Genomic DNA, 15,315 nt, shown 5'->3' with positions numbered 1-15,315 from the left:
GATGGTGCTAAGACTCCCATGTGAACCGGAACAAGAGCAGCATGATGGCTGCTGCTGCTCCTTTCTCTTGCCCCAAGCCTCTCCGAAGTTCTGCTTCTTGACTCCTGTTAGTCCTGGTAATCCCTGCTACCAGGAAGCAGCAGCTCCACTGCAGTGTCTTTCCTGATGGGACCCCAAAGAAAATGTTCTTCCTAGACCCCGTGAGCCATCCTCTTCCTCCCACCTCAGTATGCCTATCAACTGTTCTGTTCAAATCACCTGCCACTAGACCTTCCTCCCACCTCCCCCTCAGTCCCAGGAAGTGCTTGGCCTGCTTCTGCATCTGACTCTTCCCACTCTTCCTTAAATCTGCACTGCAGGGAAATGACTGAGCATCTTGTGGCCCAAAGAGCAGTGAAGGATCAGTGTGGGCTTGAGACTCACAAAGTCCACCCTGGAATGGAAGTGTGTGAGTGTGTTACTGGTATCCAGTATCCATTGGAGGAATTGATATCCATGCCTTGCACATAGCATAGGATTAGGGGGGTGTTCAAACCAGGGAATGCGGGGAGAGGGGCCCCAGAATGGTGATGTGGAGCTGTATAAAAGCCTTCAGCCTTTTTCGTCAAGAGGGGATGGTATCCTACCTTAACTGAGCTCCTGGGGCCTGATCCTGTCACTTGTGCAAATCTCCAGCAATTCAGCTGAAGTCTGTGGAGTGGCACCGGGGTAAGTGAGGAGATTTGGATAGACTAGTTTAGTAGTGACTGGTGTGTCTCCTCCTGTCAGTGTTTACACTTCCTCTGTAGACTGATGCTTTCTTCTGATGGGATGGCTGTCGGGAGTTTGCAACCATAGCTCTCTAACAGGAGGTGCCCAAGGCAAATCCTTCCTTTTTGAGACCAAATAGGGTGCCTCCATGACATACTCTCCTTGCTGGAGTATTGGGGACAGTGTCTGTAAGTGGCTACGTATGGCTGGCACTAGGCCAATGAGATCCTTGATGCTCTGCTGGAAAATCCAGATCTCTCCAGAAAAGTGGTTTGCTCAGTCTCCATGAGCTGTGGGAGCAATGGCAGACAGATTCTCTTGCAAGGGTATTGGTAACAAGGCTTGCAGAATGAGGGCGGTGGGCCCCTATCCTCCATAGGGGTGAGGACAGTGTGAGAGTAATGTAATCTCGTAGTGAGGCAGCCTTTAATATTCATGCTTTTGTTTGCTGTGGCAGCCTCGTGTGCATTCAAGCTGGCCTATGGCTTCTACAGCCAGAAGCTGTATGTGGAGGCCAGCTCGGTGACTGAGGTGTTCTGTTGCAAGCTGGGGATGGCAGAATCCTGTAAATATCCAGAGATGTCCACAGAAAGAGTGAGTAGCTGTCTAAGATTCCAGGTAGCTCACTGCAGGCTTGGGGGTCTGGTGTAAGGGGGAGCCATGAGCTTGAGTACCTGGGTTATAGGAACCAGACTACCATGAAGGCAGCATGCTGCGGCCCTGAGTGTCAGGAGATGTAAGGCACTTCCTTTCTGTCCTCTCGTGATGTGGAGTCCTGACTGGCTCTCCACCAGGATGGGGGCTGCAATGTGGGGCTTGGGCCTCTAGGGAACGGGGAAGCTTTTGTCGATGGTGCCTCCTTGCAGGGATTAGGTGGAAGTGAATCTTGTCCATCCTATTCCAAAATGCTCCTTCAAGTCATGCTCTCTGTCTCTCTGCAGTTGCACAAATGCTTTAAGCTGCAGGTGGAAAGCTACAGGAAGCTGTGTTGGTTTGAGAAGGGCCTTGAGTCTGTGGCACTCTGGCTGGCGGCACTGCAAAGCAAAATCACGGAGCAGATGGCAGAGCCAGTCTTGCTCTGGGTCAGAGTCAAAATGGACGCAACAAAAAATGGAGATGAAGACTTGAGGCTAAAGTAAGGAGGGGGCTGAAATCAGGGGTGGGAGCATTTCTTTTGGCCTGTCATTTCATGGATCCTGGGACTGGGAGCCAGGATTCCTGGGGTCTATCCTGGTTCAGCCAGTGACCTTGTGGCCAGACTGCGCTCTGCCTCAGTTTCCCCATCTGTAAAATGGAAGTATATTTCTTCCAGTAGCCCAAGACAGATCTGTTGTCACACACACAATCTAGTCACTATCCTAGCAGAGCCACAGCTGTGTAAGCAATGATTAGGGCCCTACCAAATTCATGGTCCGTTTTGGTCAATTTCACAGTCATAGAATTTTAAAAATCGCAAATTTCATGATTTCAGCTACTTAAATCTGAAATTTCACGGTGTTGTAATACTAGGGGTCCTGACCCCAAAAATGAGTTGTGGGGGGTCACAAGGTTATTGGGGGGTTGCAATACTGCTACCCTGCCTTCTGCGCTGCTGCTGGTGGCGGCTCTGCCTTCGGAGCTGGGCAGCTGGAGAGCGGCAGCTGCTGGCCGGGAGCCCAGCTCTGACGGCAGAGTTGTCGCCAGCAGCAGCGCAGAAGGAAGGGTGGCGTGGTACAGGATTGCCACCCTCACTTCTGCACCACTGTTGGTGGTGCTGCCTTCAGAGCTGGGTGCCTGGCCAGCATCTGCCACGCTCTGGCCGCCCAGCTCTGAAGGCAGCGCAGAAGTAAGGGTGGCAATACCATGACCCCCTCCCTAAAATAAACTTGTGACCTCCCCTCTCCCCCCCCACAACTCTCATTTGGGTCAGCCCCCCCCATATGAGAAACACTGGTCTCTCCAAAGAAATCTGTATAGTGTAGGGTAAAAGCACACAAAAGACCAGATTTCAGTCTGTGACACATTTTTCATGGCTGTGAATTTGGTAGGCCCTAATAATGATCAAAGCTATTGACATACCTAAAGACTAATCTGACACTTGCCAGAAGAAATGCTACCTTGGCTAGAAAGCTGGGTCTGTGCTGTAGTGCACAGCTATGGGTGGGGCTATCAGGAGCCCTAGCAGCCATCTTGAGTGGCCCACCTCCAAGCACTGCTCCTGTCTGACCTGCATGTTTGCTGCAGGACTCTGAAGGATGGCTTGGAGGGGCATGGCCTGGATGTAGGGACCCTGGTGTCTGTGCTCTCTGAAGAACTGAAAGCCTACAAGGCTACACGGGCCGACACGGGGCAGGAGCGCTTCAATGTGATCTGTGACCTGCTGGAGATCTGCTCAGAGGAGAGCGGCCGAGAGCATGAGCGGGCGGTGAACCTGGTGGAGCTGGCCCAGGTGCTGTGTTATCATGACTACACGGAGCAGACCGCCTGGTGAGTGGAGGGTGGGGCGGGCCTCATCACCCTCTTATCTGCCTGTCCCTCTGCTTCCTGCAGCAGTTCTGATTGGCTACCCTTCCACAGGAGGCAGCCACGTGGGGAAAGCAGCCAGTTGTGGGGGGTTCCCTAGCAGTACTGAAAACATGGGGCCACTTAGTGACCCAGCTTCTGTCTTGCAAATGTTGTTTCCAGGTCTGCAGCCCCTTGCAATCTGGCACCCTGTAAACACTGGAGATTGCTCCAGGCATGTGCAGAGCAGGAGATGTCTCCATTACACTAATGATCCCTATAGCAGAGCTACTGAATAAAAAGGGCCATGTCTTTTCTATTGTGCCTACCATCTGGGAGGTTCATGTTCCACCTACCCTATAGGAGCATTCCATGGAGTTCCTCTAGAAGACTAAAGCTAAGGCTCCAGGACAGTTGGGTTGCCCCTGGTGTGAACTATCATGGGGTTTGACCTCACATGACTCCTCTTCCCTGGTTTGAATCTTATGGTGCCGGACAATAGTCCTGGGGACCAAAGGCCTCTCTGTACAGTACATGCCTTATGGAGACATGAGTGGTGAGACAAGGGACTGGAATATGGGAGACCTGGGTTCTGTACCAAGCTCTGTCACTTAATTGCTGACCTGTGCCCATTTCTCTTCTCTAAAATGGGGATAATATTTTCCCACCTTCTGTGAAGTTCTGTGAGATCCTTGAGGGTGAGATGCTGTTAGTCTGTCTTATAACCGGTCTCCTCTCCTGTAGCTCCTCCCTGGACTCAGTACAGGAGGCCCTGCGACTGTTGGACTCTGTACCTGTTAGTGCTGAGAACCAGGAGCAGCTCCTGGATGACAAAGCACAGGCCTTGCTCTGGCTCTACATCTGCACCCTCGAATCCAAAATGCAGGAGGTAGGTAGCCGCAGCAGCGGTGTGATGCAGCGCTGGTGATTCTGATCAAACCTCACTGCCACGTGGGAGGTCTATGCTCCGGAGCCACCTCGGCATTGTACTGGGGTGAGGACAGTGTTTTGGGTGTCAAGGGTAGGTGAGAGGCTTTGGCACCACAGACATGGTGCTGTCTTTGGGGAGTTGTGCCTGGGGGCAGCCCCAGTATCAATGGGGCCAATGAAAAGCTCTCTAACTGCCTGATGGCCACAATGAGAAGTGGTGGGTGCCATGTGTGCCAGCTATGCCTGGTTTAAACTGGATATACCAGGTGTCTTTCTAGTAGAACGTCAATGGTCCACCTGTAGAGACTGGCTGCAAAGCACCAGCACCTGCAGCAGTGAAATGGCTGAGCAGGAAGGACACGGAAGTGCCCATGCTGCTCCCATGCAGTTGTCTGGGATGCTGTCCTTGAGAGCCTTCCCCATGCCTGGCCCATCAGACTGGCTGCCTTCCCCCCAAGGGGTGAAAAGCCAGTGGTGATGGAGCTGAGACAAACTCTCACCCCCTGATACTTGATGGGAGATCTAGCTCTTCTCCCATCAGATGTCCCATTAACAATGTGCTGTAACTGCCTTGGCTTCTCTCAACCTGCTGCAGAGCATTGAGAGGGACCAGAGAGCCGGAGACCAGGGGCATAAGAACCTGGAGGATTTTGAACCCAATGACCTCAACTATGAAGACAAGCTCCAAGATGACAAGTTCCTGTACAACAGCATCTCCTTCAACCTGGTGGCAGATTCTGGTGAGGATCCTCTCTGAGGTGGTACAGTTAAATGCCTACAGTATCTTGGAGCAATGCCTATCTCTTCCGGTCTGGGTTAAATCGATCCATTGGGCCCAGGAAAGAAAATCCCTGAGGTGGGGGTGAGGCACACAGTCTCCCATTCAGTCTTCCAGGGTGCAAGGGGGTGGGGGATGCTCCCATTGGGAGCAAAGGGAATGTATCCCACAATTCTGCCACTGCAGTGGGTGTGGAATTAGTGGTCTCTCCATTGTTTAGTTTGAGCACATTGGGCCTGTCTAGATACTGTCACCTGCAAACCTACAACACCCCTGCTTGCGTGTGGTGGGGGTTGTTGAATCATTCCCTCTGCCTTCTCTCAAGAACTGTTTAGTCACTGCTGCTATAGAGGTGGGTTTTATCCATGTCTGATCCTCTGGCCCTGGAGGAAGAGGGATCAGACTCCTGGTGGCTGAGTGACAGCTACATGCCTTGGTTTTTAGCACAGGCCAAGTGCCTGGATGATGCCCTTGCCTTGTGGAAGAAGCTCCTGGCCAAGAAGGGAGTCCCGGTAGTGCGCAGTGCTGAGCAGACTGTGGTCTCCCTGCACATCTTGGCAGCACTCTACAGAATGATGGCAAAGGTATTTGGAGCCTTGGGCTCTGATGGGCTGGGGAGGTGGCTTCATCATAGCCTTGTGGCATTGAGGGCTATTCAACATGAACGTTGAAGTGCATGAGGGCTTCAGACTAGTACTAACCCTAGGTCATCTCTATAGCTACTCACACTATAAAGTTATTTGTGTCTGACCCAGTGGCTAAAAGTGAGTCAGCGTGTTGTCTTATGTGACCCTTCATGTTTTAATCAAGTGCCTGTGCTGCTCTAGCCAAGGGGAAACTGAGGCAGAGAACAGTCTGGCCACAAGGTGAGTGGCTGAACCAGGACAGACCCCAGGAATCCTGGCTCCTAATCCCATGCTCCATGAAATGACAGGCCAAAAGAAATGCTCCCACCCCTGATTTCAGCCCCCTCCGTACTTTAGTCTCAAGTCTTCATCTCCATTTTTTTTGTTGTGTCCATTTTGACTCTGACCCAGAGCAAGACTGGCTCTGCCATCTACTCTGATCTTGCTATGCAGCGCGGCCAGCCAGAGTGCCACAGACTCAAGGCCCTTGTGGGCACTGCAGCCCCAGCACTTGGAGCTCCCTGACATGATCTGTGATCAGCTTCTGTTGATCCTCCTTCCTCCCTAGATTAGGACCATAGCCTGACCTACAGCAGTGCTCCCTATTGGGCCATGTAGTTGGGTATCCCTATCTCAACAGTAGCCTGTTCCATGTTTCTGAGGAAGGTGTCACACCATTATGGAAATCTCTTCAGTACTTGGCCATGGAGGTTTCATTCCTGACCTTTAGCCATTGGCGGTTGGCTTATGCCCTGAAGCATGAGGATTTATATCCTTACACTTTTATCTACTGTAACAGAGGCGTAGGGATGGGGGTGGGAGGTGTTCATATAAACATTCAGCTCTTGAAGCCAATTAAAATCTTGTCTTTGGTACCTTGCGGCAGGGAGTTTGCAGGCTAATTATACAATGTCAGTTTCCTGTGTTGCCTTTTCTAATCTCATTGTGAGGGTCAATAGGAGCCTTCTGGTTGTGACCGTCTCTAACAATCCCTGTTTGTATCTTGCTCTCCGTGTCTCCTTTTTAAACAATCCTAATCTCTTCCACTGTGGCTTCCTGTGGTCCCTTCTTTATTTGGGTACTCGCACGGCCCTCATTGCTGTAGGAGTGTTTGTCTCCTCTCCTCTCTCCCTGCAGCTTGCTGCTCTGAAGGGTCATGTAACTCTTAAATGGCTGCAATACCTCATCCTGAAGTGGATGAAGTGATGGCTTTAAAGTATGTGCAGCTTGTCTAGGATGAGCCTCCAAAGAGATGGGGTGTATTTGTTTTCCTTGTCCCACAGCCGCTGCAATCCATGGAAAGCTATCTCCTGATCAGAACCCTCTCCAGTGTCCTTGGTGACTGGCTTGGGACAGCCAACGCCTTGTGTCAAGTGACTAAACTACTGTTCCTGCTGGAGAGCCCCAGTGAAGCCAAGGTAAGTATCAGGGTTAGGTTGGTGGTAAAAAGGTGACTTATAGGAGTGGTTCCCAAGGTGGGGTCTGTCTGGGCTTATGTGGGGGTCAGTCCTTTGAGCCAGAGCAGCATTCTAGCACTTTTGCTGCATGGAGGATGGCATTTTGTTCTCAATGGCCTCCTTCACACCACGCATGAGAGATCATGCTGGCGGGGTTTGTTCCAGGACTATTGGAAATGAAGGGGGTTTGGGACAATTAGGCAGACTCCAGAAAGGTTCTTGGTGGAAAGAAACTTGGGAGCCACTGACCCACAGGCCGATGGTGCCATGCTCTGCTAGGGTGGGGACACTTGGCCTAACTTCCATGCTCTGAACTGTCAAGCCTGGAGTGTCGTACACTTGATAGGTCTGACTTTCAGCTTTTCTGTGTAGTGTTGCTGCCTTTTAGGATTGTGATGGGGAGTTGAAGAAAAGCTAGCTGCCCAGTACGTGGAAGTTCAGTGGAAGAAGTGGTTTCTAATGTGATCCTAATCTTCCAGCTTTTGTGGTGCTTTGTGCCTCTTAAGATTCTTAACATGACCATGGTTGAGCTGAATTCAGCTATCGCTCTGTGGCAATCCCTGGACTGGGCATGCTTCATTTGGCTTATCTCCTTTCAGATCTTCCTGGAAGAAGCAGAGTCCTGCTTGCAAAAGGCTGACTGCAGCAGTGACTCCTATCTAGTGCTGAAGCAAACGTGCCTTATACTCCATAGCCAACTGTGCTGTGCAAACCATAAGGTAACCAACCCTTTGAAATGTGGCTCCTGTTACTTTCCAGTCCCTTTGATTAATGATTTCTGCAGAGCTGAAGCTTGATAATGTGACCTTTAAATATGGATCTGCTAGAGCTAGTTGGAAAATGGAGCTTTCCCCTGCCCACAGAAAATTCAGCTTTTTTTTTTTTTTTTGGCTGTAACAGTTTGATTCTGAAATACAGCTGCTATGCCTCGTGGGACATGTAGTTTCGGTACCTTGAGCTCCCATTGTCCTGTAGACTGGACTCCCTGCCTGGACTCCTCTCCCATGATGTACGATTACGATGCATCCTCCTCCCCACCCCACCCCCTGCATTCCTCCTGTGCATGGTAGTCACGTGGCCCTGGAGCATCATAGGAGATGGAGTCTGGTCAATAGAAGAAAGTGGAAGCATGAGATGCCTCGGTGACATTTCAGAATTAACATATTTCAGTTTTCAGGCAGAAAATTTCTTTGACAAAAAAACAGAACTCCCCGTGGAATGCAGATACTCTTTTTATGAAAAGCTCAATTTAGTTGAAACCCTTACATGTTTAATAGAAAACTTTTGATTTGCCCAATAGCCACCTTGTTTAGGAATCAAAGCCCACCCTGGCACCACTGGAAAGGAATCTTTGAAGATCTGATGCCAGAATGGAAACCTTTCTGTTCAGCTGTGAGAGGACTTAGAGTAATGAGTCCTCTGCAAGCCAGGCTGTTCGCTTACATGCTCCTGAGGGAAGGTGCCAGGTGGAGATGCCTGGAGAGGGCAAATCCAGAAAAGGGTGAGCAGAGGCAGTGTAAATGCCTTGCACACTGCCCCCTGCCAGTCTGAGGTTTTTCCACAGTGTTCCTGACTAGCAGGATCTTAAACCCATTCTGCTGTGTCTCAGTCAACAGATCTTGCATGGAGGAAATCCCCTCCTCAAAAGGGGTGAAAGAAGTGGCTGTTTCAACGAAACTGTTGTTCTTGAAACTTCTCCCTTTATATTTCTAGTCCTCCACTCCAGCCTGTTCCATGGATTACAGCTACTAGAATCAAGCTGTAAGGCTGAATTGATAGGTCTTGGTTCATATGAAGACCTGTTTTCCAGGTCACTGTACCCTCAGTCCTAATCTCTATCACATACAGGTTGAAGAAGGCCTCACTCTGTTGCTAGAGGTCCTCCAACACCCAGCCCTGCAGAAGATCTCAAAGGTTTGGTACCTGCTCCGAGCCCATGTCCTCCAGTTGATGGCAGTTTATCTCAGTCTTTCTTCAACCAGCCTTTTGCCTGAGCTCAGGCAAAAGCTCTGGGCTCAAGGTGAGCATGGGGACATGGCAAAACCCTGACTGCAGTCCAGAGTGTCTCAGCAGCATGGGAGATATTCTGATGGCAGTGGGCTTGTGGGCATATACTGGGTGGCATATGCTACCTTGGCAGACTGGGGTGGCTTGAGTTCACAGATACCTAGATTTGGCTTTCTCCTGGCCTGCCAGTGATGACCACCTGGCCCACAACATTAGTGACATGCTAAACTTGGGTACCTTCTACCTTTCTTGCCACAAATGTGGCAAATGCTTTTCTCCACCCCTTCTGTGTGGGCAGAAGCAAAGCAGCCTCCCGATCTGGGGCTGTCCTCCAGAGCTTTGAGAGCATGGACGCTAACGTACCAGTGGTGGATCTAGTCCTGTGTCCATCTGCAATGGCAACCAATGCCAAATCTATTCGAGGTATAGAACTCCCATAGCATACTTCATTGTATAAGGCTAGACGGGGAGAGGGATTGTTTCCTGACCCAGGCTGGGGATCAGCACGTGTCCTGGAATAGGAGGGCACTGGTCCAAGTAACTTCTATCCAAGTGTCATTGCAGATGCTCCTCTTCCTAAAAATGGCCCTCACTTGGCTGAGGGTTGCCTGCTTTGATCTCCCCATCTTGTGACACCGCCCTTCCAATTGAGATGGGCGGAGAGTGAATGCTGGAATCTGCATGCTTTATAAGTTCAGCTGGCGTTTCTGCAGATAGCTGGTGTCATGCCAAGCACGCTGCTATTAATGACGCTGGGGGAATTAACTACTGCCTGCATGGGTAGGCAGATGGTACTAATGTTCATACGCTCCCTTGTACAGGATGGAAGACCCCTGAGACTGCTCTTGCTGATGCTCACAAACTCTTCCGCAGCATCCTCCTTCTCCTGATGGGCGGTGACTTGCTGTCCTCTCCTAAAACTGTGACAGAAACGCAGTTTGTGGATCATGGTAAGCTGTGTATGTGCATGGACAGTATCGCTAACAGCCCTGACTAAGAGGACTTGGCTGTCTTAACTGGATCTTGCGTCTGTGCATAGAAGGAAATGGAGAACAAGCCTCTTTTCAAGTTGTACTCTTCAAAGTCTGTGCAGGGATTAGCTGCTGTGTGGAAAACTTCAGGTTGATCTGGTTTTGCGTGGATGGAAATGCATCTTATTTTAATCTAACTTCATCCTTGATGTCAGCAGGCCTACTCTCTCCTTCTAGAAGTAGGAGAGTCTTAAGCTTCCATATACCACAGTCTAGCTTCCATGATCAAGTGCCCACAGAGAGCACTGAAGGGACCAACTAAAGGGGCAGGGGGCAAAATACCAGTGAACGCTGAGTTGAGGGAATTCTAGCTGTTCTGCTAGTGATGCAGAGCCTGCTATCATGATATCTGGCTGGCTGCCTGCTGATCCAGGCCCTTCAGTATCAACTAGGATGACTTTACATTGGAGCATAAGCTCTTGTGTGACCTACGCTGACCAGCCTCTCCAGCAAAAAGCTGGATGATGTTTACGGTCTGGAGTAGTGCAGTGTCTTGTAGACCTTAATTACCAAGTGGCTTCCCCTTCGCTCTGTAGGTACAGTGCAAAAGAGGATCCCTATTCACCTGTTCCCTTCTTATGCAGGGGAAAATCTCCTGCAGAAATGGCAGGTGCTGGCTGACATGCTGGTCTGCTCTGAGAAGCTCATTGCCCTCTTCAGCCAAGTGGAGATGGTGTGTGAAGCCAAAGCCTTCTGCTTGGAAGCCCTCAAACTTGCCATGAAGCTGCAGGCCATTCGGTGGTAAGGGACTCACTGGGAAAGATTCCTTCACAAGGCACAGCACGTCCATCTCAATGTGAGGCAACTCTGTCAGTGTTGTGTCTCAATCCCTGTGAAGGAACTCCATGTTTCTGGGAGCTGTTCAGCTCTGCTTTCAGGCCAGCCCTAGGGGACAACTTCCTCATCACAGATGGGGAGGCCAGATATTGGGTCTTGTCCAAGCTGCCGCCAGTGCAGGAAGCAGCCTTAGTGGTGAGGCTTGCTGATCGTTCCCTGGTGCATCTCAAACGAGCAGCTGCTCACAGGAATTCTCTAGGGCATGTTGCCCAAGTTTTAATCTTCACAAACTAAACTCTCCTGTAGCTTGATGTCTTTAGCCTTCATTAATGGTTCTGAGGTGGAAGAGAAAAAATTGGTGTTCATGGACTGCTAATCAAGCTGCCATCTTACCTCATTGGATCCAGGTTGTTGATAGGTTTCTCTTCCTAGGTGTGCTGGGTTTCTGGTCTTGAAGGCCAAGCTGGAGCTGCAGCGAAGTGAGCTGGAGCTGTGTCACTCAGACCTCCAACAAGCCCTGTTCCTGCTAGAATCTGGCACTGGTGAGTTTTTTTACTTCAGATTTAAAGGAGAGAAGCGGGATGGGGAAGAGGACTTTATGCCCTCTCAAAGGGAAATGTGACCAGCTTGTCCCGTGGCATTGTCCATTGGTGGCAGTGGCCGTACAGCTCACGCTTCAGAGGCAGATGGTGAGGGGTAGAGAAGGCTCTATAGACATCAAGGTGGTGCTTTTCCTGCTCTGCAGGGTGTCTCTTACAATAGTTTTAATGATACAACTGAGGACACCGAGATCCGTGAACCAGAGTGGTTGGAGGTGGGGGAGGTCTTGAGACTTGGCAATCATAATTCCAAACCAAATCAAGTTCAGCTCGCTGAGAGCGACTCCCACTGGCCAATAAAGGAGTGTCTAGTAGCTGCTTCCTGGAAAGAGAGAGGCAATGTTAATATAGGAATAAAACTAGATTTTTGGGGGGGTCCCATGGTTACAAGTCTGGCTCTACACCCCAAGATCGGTGTTGTCTTGAGGCTGCCTAGAGCAGAGTGGTGGTGGTGGGAAGCATTCTGTCCTGTTGAGGGGAAAAGGCCTCCTACAAAGGACAGTAATAGATTGTCTTGAGTCTACTGTGTGTTAAGTATATCACAGCACAGGTTGACTGCAAGTGGCAACACTCAAATAACTAACCCCACTCCCTCTCCTCCACCTCCAGACTTTGAAACGAAAGAGAAGCAGAAAAGCGAAGTGAAGATCAAACCCAAGAAGGGCAGGTCCAAGGGCAGCAAGCGCCAAGGCCTCAGTGCTGAGCCTGCCGGGGAAGAGGATGGCTTCCTGAAGGGCCCGTCGCTAGAGTTTGTGGATACAGTGAGCAGGCAGGAGAAGGAGAGTGTCCTGACCACCTCCCCAGTGCTGAAACCCAAGAAAAAGAGGTGTTTGAACTTCCTGAGCCACTCCACCCTGTGCTCCTGCTCCCTCTGCTCTGATGTGACCCTCTCAGCCGTCTGCCTCCACTGGGTGGTCTCCTATGCCCAGTGGGAGCTGGCATCAGGGAACAGAGCAGAAGGGTTAGGTCTCCTTCAGGCTAGTCTGGAGCGCTGTATGGTCATGACCTCACGCTTCTCCACCATGGTGCGGGAGGCATCTTGCCTTTGTGCTGGGAAGGCTTCTATTTGGGACCGATCCATGCTTGGGCTGCTGGACAATCTGGTCGCCAACATCTATGCCACTGTGGCTGCTCAAAGCCTGGGTGGCCACCAGCTGGAGAAGAGATTATGGGAGCTCCTGGAGGCCGGCCTGACATTCCTGTCTTCCAGAGTGCCCTGCCTGCCAGGTCTGGAGTACCACAAAGCCAGCCTGCTGCTCACCAAAGCTGTGGCTACCATCTACAGCCTGGCCTCCAAGCATAATGGCTGCATGGCCCACATCTTCTCCAGCGCCTGGGCCTGGAAACCCTTAACTCCCTCCTCTGAGACCAAAGGATCAGCAGTGACCAAGACAATCAAGAGAGAGGAGAATCTGCCCCTGAAGAGTAGAAGCAAGAAGATTCCAGTGGCAGCATCTGGCCCAAAACCCAAAGCCAAGAGAGGCCAGGGAATCAAACCTTTGCCTTTGATAGACTCCAGTGATGTCTTTGCCCTGGGTGACTCAGACGGAGAGGTGCCCCCAATTGTTATTAGACCTGTGATGGATCCCTGCACCCCAGTGCAGAAATCCTTGCCTCCTACCAAGGGTCGTTCGCACACTAAGCCAACCCCTGGCCCCAAGGCTCCGTTCATGGTGTTCAACGAGTCCTCCCCTCCAGGGGCAAAGTCCCAGCTGCTGAAGGCTCCCAAAGCTTCCAAGAGAGTCCGATCTCGCCTGAAGGTAAGTGGGTGGGCGGAGAGCTCATTGATGGACAGTATCTTTGGGGCAGAAGGTATATTTGGGGGTGTGGGGGATGTGTCCAGGAATGACGCTGTGCCTGGGCAACTTCCAGAGCACCGCCTGTTGGTCAGACGTGAACAGCTTGTGCTTATTTGGGATAAGGAGATGGTCTACTGGGTGGTGCCCACTCCATCTGTCTCCCCGCCTCTAATCAGCGCAGATTGCTCTCTCTAGGGCATTGTCCTGGCTAGTTCTGCCATGTCCCTGGCGATGGGGCTTGTTCTCCTTCCCTGGGGAAGACCAGGCTGCGGCCTGACACAGCTTACTGTTGCAAAATTCTTCAGTAATCCAACCTAATTTAGGTCTCCCTTTGCTCTATCACACCCCCCTGCTGCTAGCTACACGAGTTAAATACAAGCAGCTGGCCATCTCTGCTCTAGGAACCTGATCCCTTCATGAGGACTCTGGTCTTACCACGTCTTTGCAGGGACTGAAAGGGTTAATAGTGCCCCAAAGCTGAAATTGTCCCAAGGCCAGGTGGAGACTCATCTAGATTTGCAGGCTAACCCTTCCATTGCTAGTTCTCTGCTGCGTCTGGTGCGTAAGACGCCCCTGAAACTCCTGTTGGCTCACAAGATGCACAGAGCCTTTCACTTTTAGGTTAGCTGGCCCAATTCCATAAGGACTGGAAACCACTAGCATCTAAGAGCCAGGCTTGTGAGCAGAGTTGGGCAACAAAAGCCAGTTCCAATGGGGATGTCAGTCCTCTTAGACCTCTCAGCCAAGAATATCATGAACTGCATACACGAATTGTCCTCTCGCTCCTACTCCCCTTGCCCAAGGCCAAGAGCTTGGGCTAGAGTGGAGGAGAAGTTGAAGTTGGTGCTGCTGGAGTTGGAGAGAAACTCAGGCCTTCAGATTCCAGGGCTACTGATCCCATGATTTAAAAAATGGCTGTTTCCTGTAGTCCCATCCTGGTGCCAAGAAGGGCTTGATAAATCTCTCTCCACATGCATTCTGAGCACTGCCCCAGAGGGGGTCACTAGACTAGACTGGAGAAAACTGATTGTGTCCCCCTGTTCCCAGGTGGTCTTCAGCGATGACAGTGATGTGGAGGATCCCACTGCAGCAGCCCAGGGGCCAGAGAACAAGGGGTTGGCAGCTCGCAAAGAGTCAGGGCCTGCCAGCCACAAGACAACACAGGCATCGGCCTATGGCAGGAAGGCTTCACGGCCAAAGGCCTTGGTTGCTGATGCAGAGGGGGCCCAAGCCCGCTCTTCGGATAACTGCCCCCAGAGCAGCAAAGCCAAGCCCCGGAGAGCACGAGCAGGCAACAGGAAAGCTGCTGGGCAAGAAGAAAAGAAGGGAGCAGCCCAGAGAGGCCCCTGTGGGCGTGGACAGGGTCAGGAGGAGGAAGGGGAGCTCCTGAGAACCATCAAGGAACAGGAGGTGATGGAAGAGGGATTTGAGATCAGCTTTGAGGTCTTGCGAGGATCTGATGAGGAGGAGCCAGCCCCAGGTAGGCCTGGCTTTCTGGCCTATCCAGAAACAGGTGGGGGGAATCAGCAGGGAGGACTTGACTACTAGACCGCTTTGTCCTGTGTAATGTGTCTTGGGCAAGCTGTATCCTGGATCTTGTTAGATCAAGAGTGGCGGAGGGGCACAGAATCTGGGGAGGTCTCAGGCTGAGAATAGAGGCAAAGGAGAAAGCACTTGCTAAAAGAAATCTGGTCTGAGCCCAGATTTGGGAGGCACCCAAGGTCTAACCTTGACTTGCCCTTGGTTTGCAGCTGCAAGTCCCTTCACTGTTGTACCCTCTGTTTGTAAGATTGGCCTTGCTCCCAGGGGTGGAGTGAAAGCACTCGGGATGCTCTCTAGCCACCTTGGGCATATAGGTGTGAGCCCATATAGGGCCTTGAAGATAAGGGGGCAGCCTGTGCAGCTGGGTCCTGAAATGGATAGGGAAGCCTCTGGGGGTTAGACAGCAGAGGCAAGTTGGAGGCCTGAGCTGAGGAAGTGGGCAGGGTCGATCTGAAGATGCTGCTCTTGTCCCAACGCTGAACAAGGGAGAGCTGAATCCTGTCACATTCTGGATCCAACTTCTCCCACGGAAGCGTAT

At 51.3% G+C, this 15,315-nt stretch overlaps 1 protein-coding gene across 1 annotated transcript in view; it reads left to right on the top strand.

Annotated features, from left to right (window-relative positions):
- LOC144929619 (molybdate-anion transporter-like) overlaps window positions 1-15,315 on the top strand; it is a 42,839-nt gene that overhangs the window by 20,932 nt on the left and 6,592 nt on the right. The window contains exons 6-19 of the mRNA XM_078849723.1: window positions 1,208-1,344; window positions 1,692-1,885; window positions 2,974-3,216; window positions 3,976-4,120; window positions 4,757-4,901; window positions 5,384-5,523; window positions 6,849-6,983; window positions 7,622-7,741; window positions 8,871-9,042; window positions 9,851-9,979; window positions 10,645-10,801; window positions 11,270-11,379; window positions 12,046-13,196; window positions 14,283-14,715. Of these exons, the coding sequence (XP_078705849.1) occupies window positions 1,208-1,344; window positions 1,692-1,885; window positions 2,974-3,216; window positions 3,976-4,120; window positions 4,757-4,901; window positions 5,384-5,523; window positions 6,849-6,983; window positions 7,622-7,741; window positions 8,871-9,042; window positions 9,851-9,979; window positions 10,645-10,801; window positions 11,270-11,379; window positions 12,046-13,196; window positions 14,283-14,715 (3,411 nt within the window). The remainder of the gene's footprint in view (window positions 1-1,207; window positions 1,345-1,691; window positions 1,886-2,973; window positions 3,217-3,975; window positions 4,121-4,756; window positions 4,902-5,383; window positions 5,524-6,848; window positions 6,984-7,621; window positions 7,742-8,870; window positions 9,043-9,850; window positions 9,980-10,644; window positions 10,802-11,269; window positions 11,380-12,045; window positions 13,197-14,282; window positions 14,716-15,315) is intronic.

Source organism: Lepidochelys kempii, chromosome 20 (genome assembly GCF_965140285.1).
Source record: "Lepidochelys kempii isolate rLepKem1 chromosome 20, rLepKem1.hap1, whole genome shotgun sequence".
NCBI lineage: Eukaryota > Metazoa > Chordata > Testudines > Cheloniidae > Lepidochelys > Lepidochelys kempii.
Note: the sequence above shows the minus strand (reverse complement) of the source record. Positions and strands in the feature narration are given on the sequence as shown.